We start from the raw sequence: 22,177 nt of genomic DNA, 5'->3' as shown, positions 1-22,177 counted from the left end.
CTTCCCCTCCTCGGCCGGGTGCCGATTCATGGCAGCGGGGGTGACTGTGATGGCGGCGACGGGAGGGCCGGTGCTGAACGGGGCGGACGCGGGCGCCGCGGGGCTGAAAGAGGCAGCGGGCATGTACGAGCAGCTGAGGGCCGAGTGGAACCGCAAGAACCTCAGCCTGAGCAAGTGCGGAGACTTGCTGGGCCGGCTCAAGGCAAGGGGGCTGGCGGGGGCGCTTGAAACGGGCAGGGGGCCCCCGAAACCGGCGGTGGGAGCCTGGAAACAGCCCCGCTGAGGGCGGCGTGGCGCACTAGAAACCGCCCTCGAAGTGGGAAAGGGGGCATATGGGAGACAAGGAGGGGAAGAGGGACCCTGGGTAAGCGTGGCCGGGCACGGGTGGAGGCTGCCATTTACAGTGAGATTGTTTAGTTTGGGGGGGCGGATTGTTAGTGGAAGCAGACGCTGGAGAGAGGGGCGAGGAAGGCTGCGCAGGAGGGGGAAGCCTTTGTTTGGAAGGGAGGGAGAGCGAGTTGTTTGCATTGATGCGTGAAAAGCGGGGACCGGAGCATGAAACATCTGTCAAGGGAAAAGAGAGGGCGATCACCCATCCCTAAATATTGTGCATTAGATAACAGAAGCGTAGAGTTGGAAGGGACCCCGAGGGTCATCCAGTCCAACCCCCTGCAACACAGGAATCTCCGCTAAAGCGTCCGTGACTGCTTAAAATACTCCAAGGAAGCAGAGCCCACTGTGGTACAGCTCCTATTGTCAGGAAGTTCTTCCTGATGCTTAGCCCGGATCTCCAGGTGGGAGTGGGAAATACTCTGTGCCTGACCACTGCCAGTCAGTGTGGGCAGTACTGAGCTAGATGGAGCAGACGACCTCATTCCGCATCGGGCAGTTTCCTGTGCCCCTGTTTGAGGTGGCTTTGCCCTGTCAAGCCTCTGGGTGCTGGGCTCCTTTGCTGCCGGAAGAGGAGGCCAGTGACTCAGCGGAGATGTTTTTGCCTGAGCTGAAAACCTGTTTACTAGCCTCTCTCTCTCTCTCTTTCGGCTGAGTCAGGTCGCTGAGACTTGCTGTGATTGAGGCAGTCCTTAACACCATCCGGTCTCCAGCTGCAACCAGCCAGCTGCCTCAATTGAGATTTCAAACAAAACAATTTGGCACAGCATTCATGCACTATCCCAAAAGCATCATATCACAAGGGTACACAGCAGGGTTGGGAAAGGCGAGAGCCTGCAGTTGTTGGTGTTGGACTTCAACTCCCATCATCCCATTATTATTATTATTATTATTATTATTATTATGTATTGAATTTGTTAGTCGCTTTGTCTTGCCCAGAATAACCCAAAGTGACTTACAGACAGACAAGCAAACATACCATAAAAACCCACATAGGTACTGTACATTAAAACCAAGAGAGAAAGAAATTCACTAAAAGCATCCCACCCACATCTAGAAAGGCCACAGAGAGTTAAATGCCAAAGGCCCATCAGCCATTGTTTCTGGGGCTGATGAGAACTGGAGTCTAACAACTTTTGAAGCGTTGCAGCCTCTCTGGTAACAATAGAGTGACTGGGGAAACTCAGCCAGGTGGGCAGGGTATAATTACTACTACTACTACTATGCTTCTAAGGTTGGAATGCTCCCTTCCTTCCTTAGCTGATAGCCATTGACAGCTCACGGCTCCCTGAATTTGTCCCTGAATTTCATTTTTTTCAAGCCACCAGCCATCAATAGTAAGATGTTACCGTAAGTCAGACTGCAATAGCTCTAAACCAGGCTTTGCTAACCCTGTGCCCTCCAGGTGTTAGAGCTCTCATCAACCCCAGCAGTAACCTATCTCTCCTTCTCTCTGCTCTGTTCCAGTTAGCTCTGCTTGAACTCAACTTTCTGCCCACAACAGGCACAAAACTGACTAAACAGCAGCTTATCTTGGCAAGTGAGTATAATCTGACCAATGCAAAAGGTTGATAGGGATCTGCTAACACAGAGAGAAATCTGTGAGGCAAATTCATCCCTCAAAAGTTTGCCGTTTGGCCACCAACACGGTCTCTGTTCTCAAGAACAGCCACTGTCCTTGTTGCTGATGATAATTCAAAGAATGCATCTTCACCTGTCCCTCAGGCTTGGGAGAAAGTGACAAAATCATACTGTGGGCAAAGGAAAAGAGCAAAAAAAGGCCTCTTGACGAGATGTTCCCCTTCTCTATGTGCCATTATTTGTTGGTTTGTTGTGTTTTAAGCTCTGCCTCATATTATTTGTTTATTTGGGAGTTTTTGTACCTCACCCACTAACTGAAGTTTACAATATGTTTTAAACATGACAAAATAGACAATGATACAGGAGTCACTATACCAGGGAGGCAAAGGTGTTTATTAGTTTTCTCCCCTTGTCCCCTGATGTTCCCACAAATGCCATTCAGTAGCTGAGTCTCCTGCCTTGGAAGCAACAATTGAAGCAGCAAGATACTAGTCCCATACAGGCCAGAACTTTCTTACTGCATGGCTGCTGCTGCTGTCTCTCACAGCCCCATGTCCTGGTGGTAGATGCAGGAGGTGCTGGTGGAGTAGAGATGTTGTAGGCCTTCTTACATGAGCCACCTAGAATTATGATTCTAGAGTTGGAAGGGACCCAAAGCGTCATCTAGTCCAGCCCCCTAAAATGCAAGAATCTCAACTAAAGCATCCATAACAGGTGGCCATCCAACCTCTGCTTAAAAACCTCCCAAGGAAGAAGAGTCTGCAGCCTCTCGAGGGAATCTGTTCCACTGTAGAACAGCTCTTACTGTTAGAAATCTGTTAGTAATCTTCGCCAGACTTGGAGGCAAGATACCAGCTTGATCAGCTTGCTCTGCAACTCCTTTGCAACTCCTCTGCTTGTTGCTAATGCTCTGCCCATCATTTCCCTTCTTGTCCCCCAAGGAGATATTCTAGAAATCGGAGCACAGTGGAGTATCCTGAAGAAAGACATTCCATCTTTTGAGAGGTACATGGCCCAGCTGAAGTGCTACTATTTTGATTACAAGTAAGTATTCCTGCCTTGAAACCTTTCAGATAATTGTTTTACTCATCAAGGGTTTTATCCGCAAACCCAACTTTGATGTTTCCCAGGAAAAATTTTTTATAATTTTCCCTCAATGAAACAAAAAACCCATAATTCCTCTGATGTGCAAAGGATGGGAGCACAATGGGGAGGGGCAGCAGAAGAGGAAAAATCATTCCTTTGGCTCAAATGATCTATTGCTCCTGTGCCTTTTTGGGTGTCTCTGGGTAAAGCACTCCGTAACACAAATTCAACATCTCTCTCTTCCCCCTTCCCTCCTCAGAGACGAGTTACCGGAGTCAGCCTACAAGCATCAGCTGCTAGGCTTGAACCTTCTCTTCCTGCTGTCTCAGAACCGTGTGGCAGAGTTCCACACTGAGCTTGAAAGGCTGCCAGCCAAGGACATTCAGACCAACGTCTACATCAAGCACCCTGTATCTTTGGAGCAGGTGACGCCTCTCCTTCTCCTTGCTTTTCTCCTTCCCAGGCCCTGTGAATAAGTGCTTAACTAGCAAAGTCCCCTTAATTGGGTAGAGAGGAGGTATATTGAGTTCTTTTCCCTGTTCTGTGCCCCCTACCTCCCCCAGGTAAGCAATGAAATATAGCAATTTTCTAATGCAGCTATAAAACAACACAAAAGCACCTTCCAGTTGCATTTGAAAAATCTGGTTTTTTTCTGGGAAGGACTTTAGCTTAGGAGGAGGAGGAGCACTTCCTTTCCATGCATAGCGTCCCAAGTTCAATCAACTCGTTCTTGGAAGCCCTGTACAGTGGAACCTCGGTTTACGCCCAGCTCTGTTTATGAACGCCGGAAGTGTTTACATCTGGGTTCCGCGGCGCTCGGATGCGCAGAAGCGATCTGCACGCTCTATCGGCACTTCACGCACGCGCAGAAGCGTGCCTTCGGCGAGCAAACGCCTCCGCGGAACAGATTGCGTTCGCAAACCGAGGTACCACTATATACCACTGCCAGTCAGTGTTGGCTGTACTGAGCACGACAGGGCAATACTCCAACTTGGTATGAGGCGCCTTCCTATATTCCTGTGCTCTATGAAACAAGGCTAAACTGCAGTCCTTGCAAGAGTGTTATCTCTGAAAAGGCTGTGCTTCTTGTGGAAACTAATCTTGGCTTTCCTTGTTTGTGGACCTTAAAAACCTGCTGTAGGAAGAAGCCATGTATGGGAGGAGAAGGTTTTCCTGAGATAGTGGGGAGCCTAGGCCACCCATTCTAAAGCGGTGTGTGTAACTGAAATAATGGCATATTCTCCCTAAGCGATGTCCCAAAGGGTTAATAGAAAAGGTGGGTTGGGTCCTGGAAAGGGAAGAGTTGAAGGTGAGGAGAGGGTTGCTGTTTTGGAGGAGTTCTGTGAGGGGATTCCAGACATAACACAGCAAAAACTAATGCAATGCATTAATAATTGGATAAAACCAGCATTGGAAATTTGCCGGGCACATTTTGCACCTGGCTGTTGGGCCTTTGCGACCAGGTGACGATGCCCAGGTGCCAGACATCTCCACCATCTGGAGGTGCATGCCTGGGGATCCTTGGGTCGTGACTCTTTTCACACACCAACAACACATCTTGTAGAATTCTATCCATGATATTTTATCTGCACAATCAGAACAAATTTCAAGTACCAAAAAGTCATATTTAAAAATATGACTTTCCAGCCGTCTGGCCCCAAAATGGCAACTAGACATCCCATTTTGGTGACTGTAACCCTGGTTTAAGGAGCCATTTGGTGGCTATCTGATATATGAGAGTTTCTAACACTGGATAAAACCTTATTAAGACAACATGCTGTTCCAAACTTTTCAGTGACCACGCCCTTCTTTCTATTGTGTATTGATTGCTATATTATGAGTTGTACATGGCCTTGGTCAGCAACCTTGAAAAGGTGACAAATAAATCTCTGTGATACTCTTCCTCTTTTCTCCTGCCTTAGTATCTGATGGAAGGCAGTTACAATAAAGTCTTCCTGGCAAAAGGCAACATCCCAGCAGAGAGTTACGCTTTCTTCATCGACATCCTGTTGGACACTGTCAGGTGGGTCATGCTCTCTTAGCTCTGTTTTATAAACATGGGGTAAAGTCTTCTGCAAGAGCAGGCGATATTTCCTCTTGTGCACAACAGGAGTAAGAGTTGAGAATGAAGTATATCTGCCATTGGTATTCCTCAAAAAAGCACCCCCTATCAAAAGCCTGAGAAACTTGCCTAGTTCCCACCTAGTTGCCTCTGTGACACCATTCCATCCCTTTGTGGAATATGGTAGTTAATACAGACCAGCACAGCAGTTGTGAGGATTACTGAATACAGTATATGTGATGTTTTCCTTAAACCCTATAGACCAGGGGTCAGCAAACTTTTTCAGTCCACTGTCCCTCAGACCTTGTGGGGGGCCGGACTATATTTTTTGGGGGGAAATATGAACGAATTCCTATACCCCACAAATAATCCAGAGATGCATTTTTCAATAAAAGCACACATTCTACTCATGTAAAAACACCAGGCAGGCCTCACAAATAACCCAGAGATGCATTTTAAATAAAAGGACGCATTCTACTCATATAAAACATGCTGATTCCCAGACCGTCCACGGGCCGGATTTAGAAGGTGATTGGGCCGCATCCGGCCCCCCCGGGCCTTAGTTTGGGCCCCCCTGCTATAGACCCTGTAACCTCACAAATCAGCCATATCTTAAGCACCTTGAAATCCCCTATCAGTTTCAGTGGGAGAGAATACAGCACCTCCTTACGTCTCCTCTTGACATCAGTGGGGCTTAACCCTGCTTAATAGCGGCCGAGTTGTGTGCCAAGAATTCCGTCTGGGTGACCTGCTTGTGTTCCGTTTTTCCCCTCCCACCCCAGGGATGAAATTGCCAGCTGTATTGAGAAGGCCTATGAGAAGATCCTGTTCAATGAGGCCACTCGCATGCTCTTCTTCACCCCCAAGAAGATGACAGACTATGCCAAGAAGGTGAGAATTTGAGTACAGACTTCCAGAGTTAACATTAAATACATTACTTCTAGTAAATGAGCCACTTTAGCCGCTGGAGGGCCATGGAAATTTGTGTACCGGGCTTTTTATACTCCTCTACCCATGTGCTATCTGAAACCCAAGGGTTGGTTGCCAGGTGTGAAATGTATTGGCACTATTTTCAGCTCTCCTACCCCACTGTTCAAACTGTTGAGCTGCCAAGGCCAAGATGAGGGAGGGACCTTTGCTGGAGAAACAAGCCTCGGTGTTCATGGGGTGGGTTGTTCTTTAAAAAAAACATTGTTATTTAAAAAAACAAAAAGAATCTCATAACATCCTCTTGCCCTTTTACAGCGAGGCTGGGTTCTAGGCCCAAACAGCCACTACTGTTTCACAGGCCAGCAGCAGAAGCCGGAAGATGCCACCATCCCTTCGACAGAGCTAGCCAAACAAGTTATTGAATATGCCCGGCAGCTGGAGATGATCGTCTAGTGGGCCCCCACCATGGGCTGGGACTGTGGGTTACTCTTCTCCCTCCCCCCCAATTTTAGTATTTGTAATCCAGTTCCCATACAGCGGGCAGTCAGTTTGCTTATATAGGAAGGGTGTGAGCTCTTTTGCCCCATATTTTTCTCCCGGGATGCCAGAGTAAAAATTGTGCCTATTCCTGTGTCATTAACAGTTACATGGTTCCTTGGTCCTAGGTGGAGAGATGTTCTGGATGTGAAAGGGAGGAGGGCTGGTGAATCATGGCCTTTTCTGACCTCAGAGGGGTGGAAATAGCCTATATTATTGCCTCCCCTCCCCCCCCCTTGTATCATAGACCAGCCTGTCATTTGCTACTTGTTCAGAATAATGCCAGGAACTGGTTGCACTGGAAACGGATACTTTTCTCTGCTTTCTGGTCTGCGCAGGGTTAAACTGGCCTCCCAGAATTACGATCTGACTTTTGGTTTTGGTTTTTATTTGGTAACTTTCGGTGCAAGCCACTTACAAGGATTGACTTTAGGTTAAATAAACACAATTTCTTCTACAAATGCAGTTTCCAAACTGTCATAAGTGCACTTGAAAGCTATTAATGCGGGAAGGCTCAGCTAGTCGGACCCAACCAGGACATGAAGCAAAACCATAGTTTAGTAGTGTTTCAGGTATAAGTTTCCACGGCCACACAGCCACTTCCATTTTAAGCTAAGCAGGGGTTTGTCCCAGATTTCCCTGCAGACATGCTGGAGAAGGGAAGAGCAGGTTTGTTGTTTAGCATTACAGTAGAATGATCCCTGTGACTTTGTTGAGCAGGGTGCCAGCAGTGATGGGGGAACATCAGAACTGGAATACTAAATGCTGCTTTGGTTTCGTGCATTACAGTTGTCAGTTGATTAAAAAAATGTCTAGCTGGCTTTTGACACCAACTGCCAGGAAGTTTTAACAGTGAGGCATCTCAAGTTACTGAGATGAGCCTTAACCTGCTCTTATACCTGCTGCTGTCCTGGCTGGTGTGTTGGTGCAGGTCCTCAGTAATCACGTTTCCACAGGCTCTGTAGAGGCAAAAGAGGCTGGATAGCAAAAAAAAAAAGCAAAAGACAACACCTGTTGGGTTGTTCTCACTTTATAGCAGTGTTTCCCCAACTTGGGTCTCCAGCTGTTTTTGGACTACAACTCCCATCATCCCTAACTATCAGGACCAGTGATCAGGAATGATGGGAATTGTAGTCCAAAAGCAGCTGGAGACCCAAGTTGGGGAAACACTGCTTTATAGCCTGCCTTACCAGGTGTGGCCTGCCAGCATTAGCTGTGTGGACCATCAGAAAAGCTTGTGCTTTTGACCTGCCCTGGGTGCAACCTTCGATGTAGCAGTGAATCCCTCAGCACCCAAGCCACCCACACTGTTATCAAAAAGTTAGGACAGCCCATCTTGAGACATCCACACTGACCAGATTGTTGACATATATGAGGAGTGGGAGACCCTCCAAATTTTGTTGACCTCCAGCTCCTAAAAGCCCCAGCCACCAGGACCAATGGGCAGGGGAGTTGGGAGTCACAACACCACCTGGAAGGTGGCGCCACCTCTGGTACTTATCATAATTGGCCCAGAACTCCCTGCAGCTGGTAACAGTTCCAAGAGAACCAACAGAATCCACAGGACTGGCAGCCCATGGAGTTCCAGAGGTGGTTCATAGGGACTTGTCATCCTCTTGCCTGGGCACAGTAATGGACAGATCCCCATCCTTTCTGGTCTCTGTTGTATGCCAGCCATATGAATTTCACTGCCTCTGCTAGGCTCGTATGCACACGTGCCATCTACCCGGCAATCCCCAGAGCTCTAAAATGGCCCATTTCCAAACCCATCTGCAGAACTGGAAACCCATTTGATTCCAATTTCAGTTCTCAAGGAGAAGTTCCGGCAGACTGCAGGGACCCCCGCCGCACGAAACGAAGCCACAGGCCAACCTGGTGTGATGTACAGGGTTTATTTTTTGCAGAAGCCTGGGGGAAGGGGGTTCAGTCCTCATTGGCAATGTGCTGCTGTTCGTAAGAGTCCAGGCAGAACTTGGTCCCGGCAACAAGCGAGACAGCCAGCATGGCGGTGGCGACCCAGGGTGGTTCGGTCAGGTGGTTGGTGGAAGGATTGAGCCTGTAAAACGGGGGGGGGGGAGCAGAAGCATAGGTGAGCAGGGTGGAGCTTTGCAGAGTTAGGCCTTTTACAATGGCTTCATTGAAATGCAACTGCAAAAGGACAGCTGGTTAAAGAATGCCCAGGATGAGTCTCAATGGATTAGAGTCCGACACGACTAAACAACAAGAAATTTACATATGAGAGTAAAAACCTTTAGTACTTAGGATATTCAGTTCCCATCAGGTGCAGCCAACACAGCTAGTCTCTGCCTTTGAGAAACAGAGTTCTGGGTGTGGCATGCTAGTTCGGACCACAGGATAATCTGGGTCGGGAGACAACTGGCCTTTTTAGCACACAGCTTATCGCTCTCGGCTCTCTTGCCATTCCCTAAATGGCCCCGGCCCAGTATACCTGAAGGAGCATCTCCACCTCCATCATTCAGCCTAGACACTGAGGTCCAGCTCCGAGGGCCTACTAGCGGTTCCCTCACTGCAAGAAGCGAAGTTATAGGGAACAAGGCAGAGGGCCTTCTCGGTAGTGGCACCTGCCCTGTGGAACGCCCTCCCATCAGATGTCAATGAAATAAACAACTATTGGACTTTTAGAAGGCATCTGAAAGCAGCCCTGTTTAGGGAAGCTTTTAATATTTGATGAATCATTGTATTTTAATATTCTGCTGGAAGCTGCCCAGAGTGGCTGGGGAAACCCAGCCAGATGGGTGGAGTATAAATAATAAATAATAAATTATTATTATTATTATGCTCCAGGCATAGCTACACCAAACACTTAAAAAGCTGGTTTGGGTCATTCTGACTTCCCAGGGAATCATGGGAACTGTAGTCTTTGGAGGGGCGGGGGGGACACCTGTGAGGGAATCCAACAATTCTTAGCACCCTCCTCAAATTACAGTTCCCAAGATACTTCAGGAGTAGCCACAACAGTTAAGAGCATTTGCAGCATGCACGTGCCTCTTTAAGAATTGGTGCCTGAGTTGGATTTCCACCCACTCTTCTCTCCCTGTCCCTTTCTCCTTCTTGTTTTTTTATTTTTTATTTTTATTGTAAGCCTGTGGGGCAGGGAGTATCTTGTTTTAATTGGCTGTATGGAAGCCACTCTGGGAGCCTTTGGGGATAAAGACATAGGGTACAAATGCTAATGCTAATAATAATACTAGTAGTAATAATAACAACTCCCCCCGCCCCTAAGTTCATTTTGTGACCAGCTGCTCAGGATTTGCACTCGAGGCTTCAGCTTGCTCACCAAGTTACGACGTTCTGGGGCAGTTTCCTCTGCTCCTGGTGTTTGCAGTAGCACTTCCTGGAACATGATTCTGCCACCTGGAAAGCCGGCCAGTGGTGGTGTGGGGGGGATCCGTTCGCCTCTCCGCCAGGGTCTGGACCAGTCGGGGGGGAAGCTGCATCCTCAGCAATGCTGGCGGGTTTCTCCAGAGGAGGGGGCGTTTCCTGGACATAACAGTGATTTTATTTGCTTAAAACGTTTCCACATCATATTTCCTATGCTCAAAACAGCTTACTGGAAAGTCCAGTTTTGATGATGATGGTGATGATTTACATTTGTATACCACTCTTCATCTGAAGATCACAGGTTGGTTTACAACATAAAAAATACAACATGAAAACAAAAGTACACAAAAAGCAAGCAAGCAAATCAATAAACCCCATTCCAACAGGCACAGTTAAAAGGCAATAGGGTATCAATCAGCCCAAGGCCTGGCTGAAGAAGAACCTTTTCACCTGGCACCTAAAGATATGTAACGAAGAGCATTCCCCAAAAGTGGGGAGCCACCACAGAAAAGGCCCTTTCTCATGTTGTCACTCTCCAGGCCCCTCATGGAGAAGGGGCTCAGGGTCCAGGTAGTTTCATATGGGGGGAGGTGGTCATTGAGGTCTTGTGGTCCTGAACTGTTTAAGGCTTGAGAGGTCAAAAACAGCACTTTGAATTGGGACCGGAAACTAATCGGCAGCCAGTGCAGTCGGGCCAGGATCGGTGTAATGTGCTCAAACTGTCTTATCCCAGTGAGCAACCTGGCCGCTGAATTCTGCACCAGCTGAAGTTTCCGAACCATCTTCAGAGGCAGCCCTACATATAACATGTTGTAGTAATCTTACCCAGAGGTTACCAGAACATAGATGACAGACGCCGGGCTATCCCTGTCCAGATAGGGGTGCAGCTGGGCCACCAGCTGAAGCTGAGGGAAGGCACTCAGCGCCACCAAGGCCACCTGAGCCTCAAGCGAGACAACAAAGGATCCAGAAGTATGCTCCAAGCTACATAGCGGCTCCTTCAGAGGAAGTGGAACCCCATCAAGAGCAGGCAACCTCCCAGCCATCCGGTCTATGGAACTGCCCAATAACAGAGCCTCAGCCTTATCTGGATTGAGCTTCACTTTGCTGGCTCTCATCCAGGCCATTGTCAAGGCAAGACAACGGTCCAGCACATCCACTACCAAACCTGCAGATGTAAAGCAGAGCTGTGTGTCTTCAGCATATTGCTGACAACGCACTCCAAATACCCAGATAATCCAGCTTTGCGGTTTCATGTAGAGCAGGCACCCCCAAACTTTGGCCCTCCAGATGTTTTGGACTACAATTCCCATCATCCCTGACCACTGGTCCTGTTAGCTAGGGATCATGGGAGTGGTAGGCCAAAACATCTGGAGGGCCGCAGTTTGGGGATGCCTGGTGTAGAGGTTAGACAGCATGTAGGGGATAAAATGGGACCCCGAGGAGCCCCACATTGAAGGCTCCATGGGGCCAAAGCGCATTCCCCAAATACTATCCTCTGGAAACGACCATCCAAGTAGGACAAGATCCACCACAAAGTGGTGCCACCCACCCCCAACTCAGACAGCCACTCCAGGAGACCATGGTTGATGGCATTAAAAGCACAGGTCAGGAGCATTCCAGACCCTGAGATTTCACAGCCCAGATTTGAGACCTGGTGATGTCATGGGGAAAGGGCCCTGGTGATGTCAGGCAGGCCAGCCCTGGAGATGGAGGTTAATTGGGAGAGTGGAGGAGGTCAGACCCCACCACAGAGTGTCTGCTGTAATTTGAAGCTGGGCTGAAGCTTGCAAGCTACATGCACAGTCTTCTTAATGATTCTTCTTTATTATTAAATAAACTCTCACCCACCTGGAGATTCAAGCCCTCTGCCTGCCTCCTCCCGGAGGGGGCCAGGAAAACCTGGAGACCTCAGGTCAGACCCGGAGGGCTGGCAACCTTACCTGACATCATTATGAGGTCAAGTGATATCTTCAACAAGGCTCTTCTTAGTGCCCATCAGCTGATCGGTACCAAGAACCAGCTTCTTTGAACATGCACTGGCAGCGGCAATGAACACATTGCTTTCAAGGCAGCTCCTCACCCCGCCGATCAGCTGACTGGCGCTGTGAGGGAACCCCCTGCTCCCTCCCAGTGCCCAACAACAGATCAGCACCTACAGCCAGCCCCATTCTGCTAAGGGGTTCCTGATCTCATCCATGCCTTTATCTGCCCCACATGCAATGTCACATGATGTTCGGTGTGGGGCAGGTGGGTGTGGTTTGAGAAAAGATGCCTCACAAACCTAACAAGGACCCCTGCCGGACCCTGTATACCTGAAGGAGTGTCTCCACCCCCATCATTCTGCCCAGACACTGAGGTCCAGCTCCAAGAGCCTTCTGGCGGTTCCCTCATTGCGAGAAGCAAAGTTACAGGGAACCAGGCAGAGGGCCTTCTCGGTGGTGGCACCCGCCTCTGGAACGCCCTCCCGTCAGATGTCAAGGAAATAAACAACTACTGTATCTGACTTTTAGAAGGCATCTGAAGGCATCTGCTTAGGGAAGCTTTTAATGTTTGATGTCTCGCTGTGTTTTTATTGGGGGGGGGGGAGAGTTGCCCAGAGTGGCTGGGGCAACCCAGATATATCACACCCCTGGGCAGGCATCCTTAACCTTTTCAGACCCAGGACCCATTTTGAACCCAAACATGCCTCTGGGGACGCATTTCTTAACCTTTTACCGTATATATGCATGGTGGTCGTGCTCCCATTGTGAGCCACCTTGGACCAGACCCACCAGTTGAGACCAATGCCTCAAAGATACCCAAGGCCTTGCTTGTTACGAAAGCAGGTTGGAAAGGATGTAAAAAAGCATAACAGATCATTAACAACAAGAAGAAATGAAGAGAGTGGGTAGCAGCCGTCAATGAATCAAACAAAGAGCAGCCAAATCCACGAGACTCACCAAAGGCTCGCCAAAATAGAACGGCCTGGCGACGTTTTCAAAAGGCGGGAAGAGGGGGACACCCTCTAACCTCAGGGAGCTCATCCCGTAGCCTCGGGGCCACTGCTTCTGCCCCTTCCCCTTGGGTGCTTTCACTTTCGGCTGCCCTGAAGTTTTGAGTTTCTCTTTGGACTTTGCAGCGGAGGGGCCTTGCTTCCGGATCTTGGGCCTTGCCTGGGCCGCAGCCGGCACCTTCTGGTCGGGAATCAGTCTCACGGGTGCGCACCGGGCAGAGGCGGCTGGACTGGGCGCCTCCAGCACTTCCCCGGGAGAACACGGCCTCGGGCCTAGCAGGGATGCTGGGGGCTGTTCTTCCTTTTGGGGGAACGGAGGAACGGCCAGTGGAGAATGGCCGCCCCGAGGAGCATTACACGCTGGTGGCTTTGCTGGGCCCGTTTCCTTGGCGACCCCTTCCAGGCCCTGCGGCCTTCTCCGCGACCTCTGGGAAGCCTCATCAGCCTCCCCGGCTGCTTCGTGCTCCGCCAAGAGAGCCACAACGGGCTGAGGAGAGCCCATTGCTTCGGCCCCTTTCTCGCCAGGGCTGGGTGGGTCGGCGCAGTCCTTGCCCCCGTCTTCAGCTCCCGCAGCAGCCTCATCCAGAGACACCTGGCTGTCGTCGTGCACAAACCAATCACACTTGGGCTCGCTCCCTAGGAAGGCGACGACCTGGGACACGGCCGTTCCAAACTTGGGCAGTTTCCGGCCCTGCCCTTTGCGGCGCTGGGGGTACGGAGTGGGCGGCCGGGGCCTTTGCCACTCTGCCCGCTTGGTGTTGCCGGTGGACAGCTCCTCAAAGAAGGTGACCACTTGCTGGCTGGGGGCGTGGAGGGCAGCGGGCTCTTTTGGGGTGACATTCCTGAAGTGCTCCAGGAATAGCTGGCTGAGCGAAGAGAAGTCCTCGGGGTTGGTCCTCTCCAGCCCTTTGAAGGACGGCAGCTTCTTGCCCGCCGCAGTGAGGTGGTGCAGGGCTTTCGGCAGTGCCGGGGCAGCGCCAGTGGGCGCCTTCTTCTGAGGGCACTGCTTGAGGACGTCGGCATAGGAGATGCCGGAGGAAATCACGCCCGCTTTCTGCTTGACCGCCTTGATACTGGGCGGCCACTGCCCCGGCTGGATGGTCACTTTGTACAGGAAGTTGAGGCCTTTCTCCAGCAGCTCCTGCATGGTCTCCGAGTTGACCCCTTCTGCTCCCAGGGCCTCGCCCTTTGCCCCGGCCTTTGCATCGCTCCCTGAGCCTTGGGGCTTCTCCCCGGGGCTGCCCGGTGTCTCTGAGCAATCCGCAGGCAACTGGGAGGCAAGGGCCAGGACCCGGGAGTCTCCGTCGCTCCCAGGGGCGCTGTCCCGCTGTCCGGGACTCTCTTTCTCCTTCTGCCCAGACCCCCACGACAGAAGAGCCTTCTTCCCTCCAGGTGGAGCCACACAGCCAGACACAGCTGAACGGCTGGCACTTTTCTCATTTAGAGGCCAAGGCCCTGCCGCCACAGCCGCCGCCACATCCTCAGCCCCCCTCAGAGGTTCAGTGCCGTGGGCCGGGCCCGCTGCCTGCTTCTTGGCCGAGGGCGCCGACTCCAGCACCCGCCCCTTGTTTTCAAAATGCTCCTTGGCGCTAGCTTTGATGTGCTGGGTCCAGCAGACCTCCATTTCCGCCACGTCCGGGGGCGCCTCAGCCGCTGGGCCCAGCTCCACCAGCTTCTCGGGCTGCAGCAGGAGGCCCCCCATGCCCCTGGCCTGAGGAACATTCTCCGGCTTGCCCTTCCCCTTTGCCAGTGCTCGTTTAGCGCCCAAGTCCCTGGGCTCAGAGGGCAGCGCTGGGGGAGGCCTCAGAGACGCTTTCAGCCCCTTGGGGTCCTCTGGTGGGGCAGGCGCCGAGCTCGGCCTGCTCTGGAGGTCAGCCCTGCTCAGGCAAGCCAGCCCCCGCTTCTCCGCCCCTGGGTCCTTGTCGCAGAGGCTGGCCTCCTTTATCCCACCACTGGCTGTATTTTGCGCCCACATGGAGGAGAGCTTCAGCTTGGATTTCTTGGAATGATTCTTCCCCATCTCCACAGCAGCAGCCCCTGCCGGCCTGTCCCCTCCCCCTGGCTCGGTGCTCAGCAGCTGACTGGTAGCTTTCTGCTCAGGGGCCTGGAGACCCGGGGGGCGGCTCCCCAATTCATGCTTAGCGCCACTCGGACCCCGGTCTGGCTTGCTCCTGTCCGGGTTGGCTTTCTCCTCCCCGTCTTTGGCAGTCTCTGATTCTTGTGTGGCTTCTGATTGGACATTGCCCATTATATACAGTCATCCTATGAATAAAAAAGAAAAAGTCCAGTGTGAGGAGGAAGAGGAGGTAGTGGCTAGGGGAGGTGATGCAAGAGACACATGGGCAGGTTCATGGAGCATGCCCCAATTTTGCCTGATAATAATAATAATAATTTATTGTTTGTACCCCGCCCATCTGGCTGAGTCTCCCCAGCCACTCTGGGCAGTTCCTAATCAAATATTAAAACAATACAGCATTAAATTTAAAAACTTCCCTAAACAAGCCTGCCTTCAGATGTCTTTTAAAAATAGGATAGCTGCTTATTTCCTTGACATCTGATGGAAGGGTGTCCACAGGGCGGGCGCCACTACTGAGAAGGCCCTCTGCCTGGTTCCCTGCAACTTGGCTTTTCACAACGAGGGAACCGCCAGAAGGCCCTCGGTACTGGACCTCAGGCTGAACGATGGGGGTGGAGAAGCTCCTTCAGGTATACTGGGCCGAGGCCATTTAGGGTTTTAAAGGTCAACACCAATACTTTGAATTGTGCTCGGAAACGTACTGGGAGCCAATGTAGATCTCACAGGACCGGTGTTATATGGTGCCGGCAGCCACTCCCAGCCTGAGTGCAGGACATGTGGACAGCCCAGCACCCTGCTCCCGCAGCCGACAATCCGCTGCCACGGGCCAGTTTGCCATTGCCAGCAACTGGTATTCAGAGGCGTAATAGCCCTGACAGTTGGAAGTAGAATGCAGCCATGTGACCAGTAACCAATGGTAGCGTTCTCCGTGCATTGATCATTTCCTGTTTGAAAGCAGCTATGATTCCCCAAATTACCTGGGATGAGGTGAACCACTCTCTGAGGGGGATGAGGGACTCACAGCAACAGTCAACACCCTTAACAAATGGCGGTCGCTAGGACCCTTTGCGGGGCCATTTAAAGTGGCTCAGTGGCGCTCTGAATGCACAGTGCAGATTCCTGTGCTTTTAACGGGATCTTGCCATGTGCGCTTTCTCCCCCGAGAAGCTCCACTTCCTAAGTGTCTGCGCTTCAGACAGATGCTTAAAAAGCACAGGATCGGGGCCAGTTAAAAGGGGGCAGAGCTGTCAACCTGCCATCTCAAAAGATGAGAATGGCGTCCAGGCGGTTGGCTGAGAACTGCATCTCTTCCTAGATCCTTTTCTTTTGGGGGAAGGGCCATCGGCTCAGGGGTACAGTATCTGCTCTGCATGCAGAGTCATAAAATGGTAGCGTTTGAAGGGACAAGGGTCAACGAGTCCAGGGCCTTTCACCCAACATGGGGCTCAAACCCATAACCCTGAGATTAAGAGACTCATGCTCTACCAACTGTGCTCTCCCAGAGCTACAAGAACGTTCCAGATTCAGGTCCCAGAAGCATCTCCAGGTGGGGCTGAGAGAGACCCCTTCCCCGAAATCCTGGGGGTGCTGCTGCCTGCCAGTGTTGACAGTAATAAGCTAGGCAGACCCAATGGCCCGACTTTAGCATAAGGCAGCTTCCTAAGTTCCTCTGCAGGGGTAACAGAATAAGCCTTAATACTTACAAAGAAGGAAGGGGTGTGTGTGTGCTGCTGGGGTTTAGGGGAGGGGTTGGGAGCACCTAGAAGCCAAGATACCTGAGTTTTCTGCCTAGAGTGGCGGAGCCTTGGGGGAACTGTTCATATTCAAGCCGCCTCCTGGTTAATTTGTAGTCTTCTCAGGTACACACACTGAGCCATCCCGAATAAATCCTCTTCTCAATGAGTTTGTTAAAATGGCCTGCTTAAGCGCCGATCCTTCCTACACTAGATCCCATCCTTAGAAAGGGGGCGGGGAAGCATGAGTCTTGATTGGATCCTTCCCAACTGGATCCCATTCGCTGAGTAAGAAGACAGCTAACCTTCAAGCTTTGGGTGCTACTCACTGGGTTTTAAAAAACCTGCACTCCTTTCCATCTGTCCTCCCTAGAACTTGCTCACCGAGGTTAAATGCCTGGCCCGTTTGGATCACTTCTTAATGGATTAAAAAAATATAAATGCCTCTCCTCCTTGGATTTACGCTCAGTGGATGTTACTGAGGATTATTATTATTATTATTTTAAAGCCTCCCCTCTTTGGATATCTTTTCTTACTGGAACTTGCTCTCTTTTCACTTTGATCCCTCCTCCGTGGGTTTTGCTGAAACGAATGATCCCTCCAGAAACCCTTCTCGCTGTATCGAACTCACAGGCTTAGGAGGGCGCATTTTGCTTTTCTTCCCCACTCTCTGCGGGATGCCCACTCAGTGAGTAAAAACAACAAACAAATCGCCCTTCCCTCTGCCCTCACAGCTGCGCTCCACGTGCTCGTCTCCACCAAAACCCGTTTCCAAGTTTGCCCCCGACGCTCAGGGCTGGCCCCTCCCCCTGCCCCGCAGGCCCCTCCTCCAAATTGCGGCCCCTCCCACTCACCGCCTGGCTTTGTGGCTGCTCCCGGACGGAGCTGGGGAAATGGAACGAGTGGGCGGAGCCGCAACGGATATAACGGACGCTCCGCCCCTTTTTCCCTGCGAGGGGGAGGGGTTGTCAATAATGCTGCCATGAAGCCCCACCCACCGATCCTATGCGTAGTTGCGCGCGGGTGTTGCAAGCCCGGTTTTGCAAAAGGGGGTCTTGTTGCTGCATGGGATTGTTGCACTCTTGAGTCACAACACGCCCCCCCCCCCAAAAGCATGCTTAAACATCAGGGCTTTGGGACAAATGGTCGATTGAAATCCATAGCTGCCAAGTTTTCCCTTTTCTCACGAGGAATCCTATTCAGCATAAGGGAATTTCCCTTTAAAAAAGGAAGAACTTGGCAGCTATGAAATCATCTTGCTGTTGTTGTTGTTTAGTCGTTTAGTCGTGTCCGACTCCTCGTGACCCCATGGACCAGAGCACGCCAGGCACTCCTGTCTTCCACTGCCTCCTGCAGTTTGGTCAAACTCATGTTCATAGCTTCGAGAACACTGTCCCACCATCTCGTCCTCTGTTGTCCCCTTCTCCTAGTGCCCTCAATCTTTCCCAGAATCAGGGTCTTTGCCAGGGAGTCTTCTCTTCTCATGAGGTGGTCAAAGTATTGGAGCCTCAGCTTCACGATCTGTCCTTCCAGTGAGCACTCTGGGCTGATTTCCTTCAGAATGGATAGGTTTGATCTTCTTGCAGTCCAAGAAGTCTCCTCCAGCACCATAATTCAAAAGCATCCATTCTTCAGCGATCAGCCTTCTTTATGGTCCAGCTCTCACTTCCATACATCACTACTGGGAAAACCATAGCTTTAACTATACGGACCTTTGTAGACACGGTGATGTCTCTGCTTTTTAAGATGCTGTCTAGGTTTGTCATTGCTTTTCTCCCAAGAAGCAGGCGTCTTTTAATTTCGTGACTGCTGTCACCATCTGCAGTGATCAAGGAGCCCAAGAAAGTAAAATCTCTCACTGCCTCCATTTCTGTACGACCAAACAAATAACTTAAGTGCATTCATTGGCTAAGTTGGCTACATTGCAATGCATTTTCCAGGCGACCAAGAGCCGGCTGAGACAGGGAACCCTTGGCACCCCAAAGACTCCAGCTCCCATCAGCCCCAGCCAGCATCAGTATTGATCGGGGATTATGGGAACTGTAGTTCACAGCCGCTGGAGTGCAGTGCTTTCTTGAAATAAGGCTAATCGGAGGAGGGCGTTGATTATATTTGCAATCATGGCTAAGGAGCAAAACACCATTTTTGTTCTGAAAAAAATTCCCAAGCCACTTGAATAGGACCGGTCAAGAGTCACCAAAATAAAAGCAGGGAGGTTTTTGAGTCCGCCGGAGTTCTTCTTTGAGCAAGATGTTACCGGTAAGCCAAGGAAAAAGCTGGCTTGGTATTGAAGCCACAACATCCGCCCAGAATCACAGAATTGTAGAGTTGGTCATCTAGTCCAACCCCCTGCAATGCAGGAATCTCAGCTAAAGTTAGTGGCCATATCGCTACCTCCTGCAGGAGTGAGTTCCATAGCTGAACCATGTGCTGCATTGAAGAAGCCAAGCAGCGCCAATAGGAGTTGGAGTTAAACATTGCAGAAGATAGGATAGGAGCTGTAGTGGATTGCTCAGTGAAGACGTTGAAATAGGCAACTTCCATGCTAGGGATCATTAGGGAAGGAATTGAACATAAATCTGTTGATAATATAATGCCATTTTTCAGAGAAGGGCAGCCAAAATCGTCAAGGGGTTGAAGCTACTCCCCTATGAGGAAAATTTGCAGGATTTGTTGTTGTTTAGTCGTTTAGTCATGTCCGACTCTTCGTGACCCCATGGACCAGAGCACGCCAGGTGCTCTTGTCTTTCACTGCCTCCCGCAGTTTGGTCAGACTCATGTTGGTAACTTTGAGAACACTGTCCAACCATCTCGTCCTCTGTCGTCCCCTTCTCCTTGTGCCCTCAATCTTTCCCAACATCAGGGTCTTTTCCAAGGATTCTTCTCTTCTCATTAGGTGGCCAAAGTATTGGAGCCTCAGCTTCACGATCTGTCCTTCCAGTGAGCACTCAGGGCTGATTACCTTCAGAATAGATAGGTTTGATCTTCTTGCAGTCCATGGGACTCTCAAGAGTCTCCTCCAGCACCATAATTCAAAAGCATCCATTCTTCGGCGATCAGCCTTCTTTATGGTCCAGCTCTCACTTCCATACATTACTACTGGGTTTGGGACTCTTCAAAGAATAGAGGAAGAGGTTGCATGATTGAAGTGCATACAATTCTGCAGGAGCTTAGGCTGGCCGGACCAAAGGAGCATTGCTTGTATGTCTAGATCAGGCCATGTTCTGATGAGATGCTCATTTTAACAATTCTCACAAGTGTGCGATGTGGCTGGGGAAAGCTATGAGCCATTTTTTAAATGAGATATGTATTTCTGACCAACCACATGCTGCTTTATTTCTCCTACCACACTGCAGGGCCAGTTTTCATTCATTAGGTAAAGGTAAAGGGACCCCTGACCATTAGGTCCAGTCATGACCGACTCTGGGGTTTCGGCGCTCATCTCACGTTATTGACCGAGGGAGCCGGTGTACAGCTTCCGGGTCATGTGGCCAGCATGACAAAGCCGCTTCTGGCGAACCAGAGCAGCACATGGAAACGCCGTTTACCTTCCCGCTGTAGTGGTACCTATTTATCTACTTGCACTTTTGACGTGCTTTCGAACTGCTAGGTTGGCAGGAGCTGGGACGGAGCAACGGGAGCTCACCCTGTCACGGGGATTCGAACCGCCGACCATCTGATCGGCAAGCCCTAGGCTCTGTAGTTTAGCTCACAGCGCCACCCGCCGTGCTCAAATTAACCCTACATATGATTGCACTGTGAATCGCCGTTTTAGGATCAATCGCCTGCATTGTTACCATCACGGAGTGGAGAGGTGGATCTTAGGTCTGGACCACTGGTCTGACTCTGTGTAAGGCAACTTACCTGTGCCCCACCTGCCTTTGGATTTTCCAGGTAACGCTTGCTGGACCTGAACACACCTGCTCACAGCTCTGCAGCCCATCCCCTCTCAATGCCGCCCACCTTACTGTATTTTGTGCCTTTGAACCGAATGCCCCAAGTCACTTGGAAGGGAGAGGCAGAACAGCCCTGGTAGGTATCCAGTGATAGCAGCCGTTGTGCTGTCCCTGAACTTTGTGGCAAAGATCAGGGCCTCTGACCACCATCTGGAGAGCTGAGTAGAAGCCACCCCCCCATCAATACCAGTACTTAAGCAGGGTCGCCCACCACCCACAGTTAGAAAGGCACACTGCGTTCTCAGAAGTCACTCCCTACGGATTAGTCAATGTGTCTTAAAACACCTGTTTGTACCAAAAAACCAGGTGGACACTGGCAATGCTACAAGTTGTGAATTTCCGATGGAGCCAAATGTCGGAAGATTCAGGGCAGCAGGGATGCCAACTAATAAAATATTGATGGTGGGGAGGTACGCCCTGCCCTGCATAATCTATCACAAGACACACCATTTGAATGGCAGTGCCCATCAATTTTAGGGCCCTCCTGGCTCAAATATTTTAGGGGGGGGCCTAGGACTTTGCTCCTGTGCAGGGCAGATAAAAGAGTGGACTTCTCCATACAGCAGAGTTAAACTATGGAACTCCCTCCCACAGGAGGCAGTGATGGCCAGTTTCATGGAGGAGAGGGCTATTTATGGCTAATGGCCAAGGTGGCTGAATCCGAGTTGCTGGGAACCACAGGAGGAGATGGGGCTCTTGGGTTCGAATCCTGCTTGCGGGTTTCCTGCAGGCATCTGGTTGGCTACTGTGAGAACAGGATGCTGGACTAGGTGGGCCTTTGGCCTCATCCCACAGGGCTTATCTTTTCTTTCTTTCTTTCTTTCTTTCTTTCTTTCTTTCTTTCTTTCTTTCTTTCTTTCTTTCTTTCTTTCTTTTTTTCTCAGTATTTGCCATCTCCCACACTGTGTTGGCTGAGGCTGACGGAAGTTGTAGCCTCAAACATCTGGAGGGCAGGTTGGTGAATGCTTTTACACACACTCACACTCACACACTCACACACAGACACACACACACCCCTCATTCATACAGAAATCTACACACAACATTGCATGTCTAAAGCTGTAGCGAGGCTTCTGTCCTGTGTTACCCCAGAAGCAGATGGGCTATGCTTGCTGGTCAGCATTCAATCTAGACCAGGGGTGTCAAACTCAAAGTCATCGAGGGCCGCATCAGCAGTTTGGTCACCCTCAAAGGGCCGGTTGTGTCTGTAGGACTATGTGTCCACTCTTTATTATCATAAATTATTGTCACTGCATTCAATTATTACTGTTTTTTGTAATAATGTAAGCTCATTCCCTCCCCCACGCGGATCACATTCCTGCGTCGTGGCGCGTGTGTGGGAGGGGATGTAAACGAGGGAAATTTGAACAAAAGGTGGGGATCGGCGGCTTGGGGGGGGGGGCTCAACTAAACCTTCGGCAGGAAGGAGAAAGCCACTGCTGGGATTAAAAACCTGCAGATGGAAAGAGGGCTTCCCTCTCCCACCCT

At 50.6% G+C, this 22,177-nt stretch overlaps 2 protein-coding genes and 1 pseudogene across 2 annotated transcripts; 1 reads left to right on the top strand and 2 right to left on the bottom strand.

Moving 5' to 3' along the window:
* The first annotated feature begins 6 nt into the window (after positions 1–6).
* PSMD8 (proteasome 26S subunit, non-ATPase 8) lies at positions 7–7,047 on the top strand. The gene is made up of 7 exons (XM_035120327.3): positions 7–202; positions 1,858–1,930; positions 2,913–3,015; positions 3,317–3,482; positions 4,980–5,080; positions 5,902–6,010; positions 6,365–7,047. Exons 1-7 carry the CDS (start codon positions 29–31, stop codon positions 6,500–6,502), a joined length of 864 nt encoding a protein of 287 aa, XP_034976218.1. The 5' UTR covers positions 7–28; the 3' UTR covers positions 6,503–7,047.
* A 1,415-nt stretch (positions 7,048–8,462) lies between these two features.
* On the bottom strand, positions 8,463–17,525 carry GGN (gametogenetin). The gene is made up of 4 exons (XM_035120326.3): positions 17,365–17,525; positions 12,871–15,185; positions 9,885–10,087; positions 8,463–8,642 (listed from the first exon to the last, which is right to left on the bottom strand). Exons 2-4 carry the CDS (start codon positions 15,169–15,171, stop codon positions 8,510–8,512), a joined length of 2,637 nt encoding a protein of 878 aa, XP_034976217.2. The 5' UTR covers positions 15,172–15,185; positions 17,365–17,525; the 3' UTR covers positions 8,463–8,509.
* LOC148685477 (uncharacterized) lies at positions 10,339–11,878 on the bottom strand (annotated as a pseudogene).
* Positions 17,526–22,177: the final 4,652 nt, after the last annotated feature.

Source organism: Zootoca vivipara, chromosome 6 (assembly GCF_965207765.1).
Source record: "Zootoca vivipara chromosome 6, rZooViv2.hap1.1, whole genome shotgun sequence".
NCBI lineage: Eukaryota > Metazoa > Chordata > Lepidosauria > Squamata > Lacertidae > Zootoca > Zootoca vivipara.
This window is presented reverse-complemented; position numbering and strand designations above follow the sequence as displayed.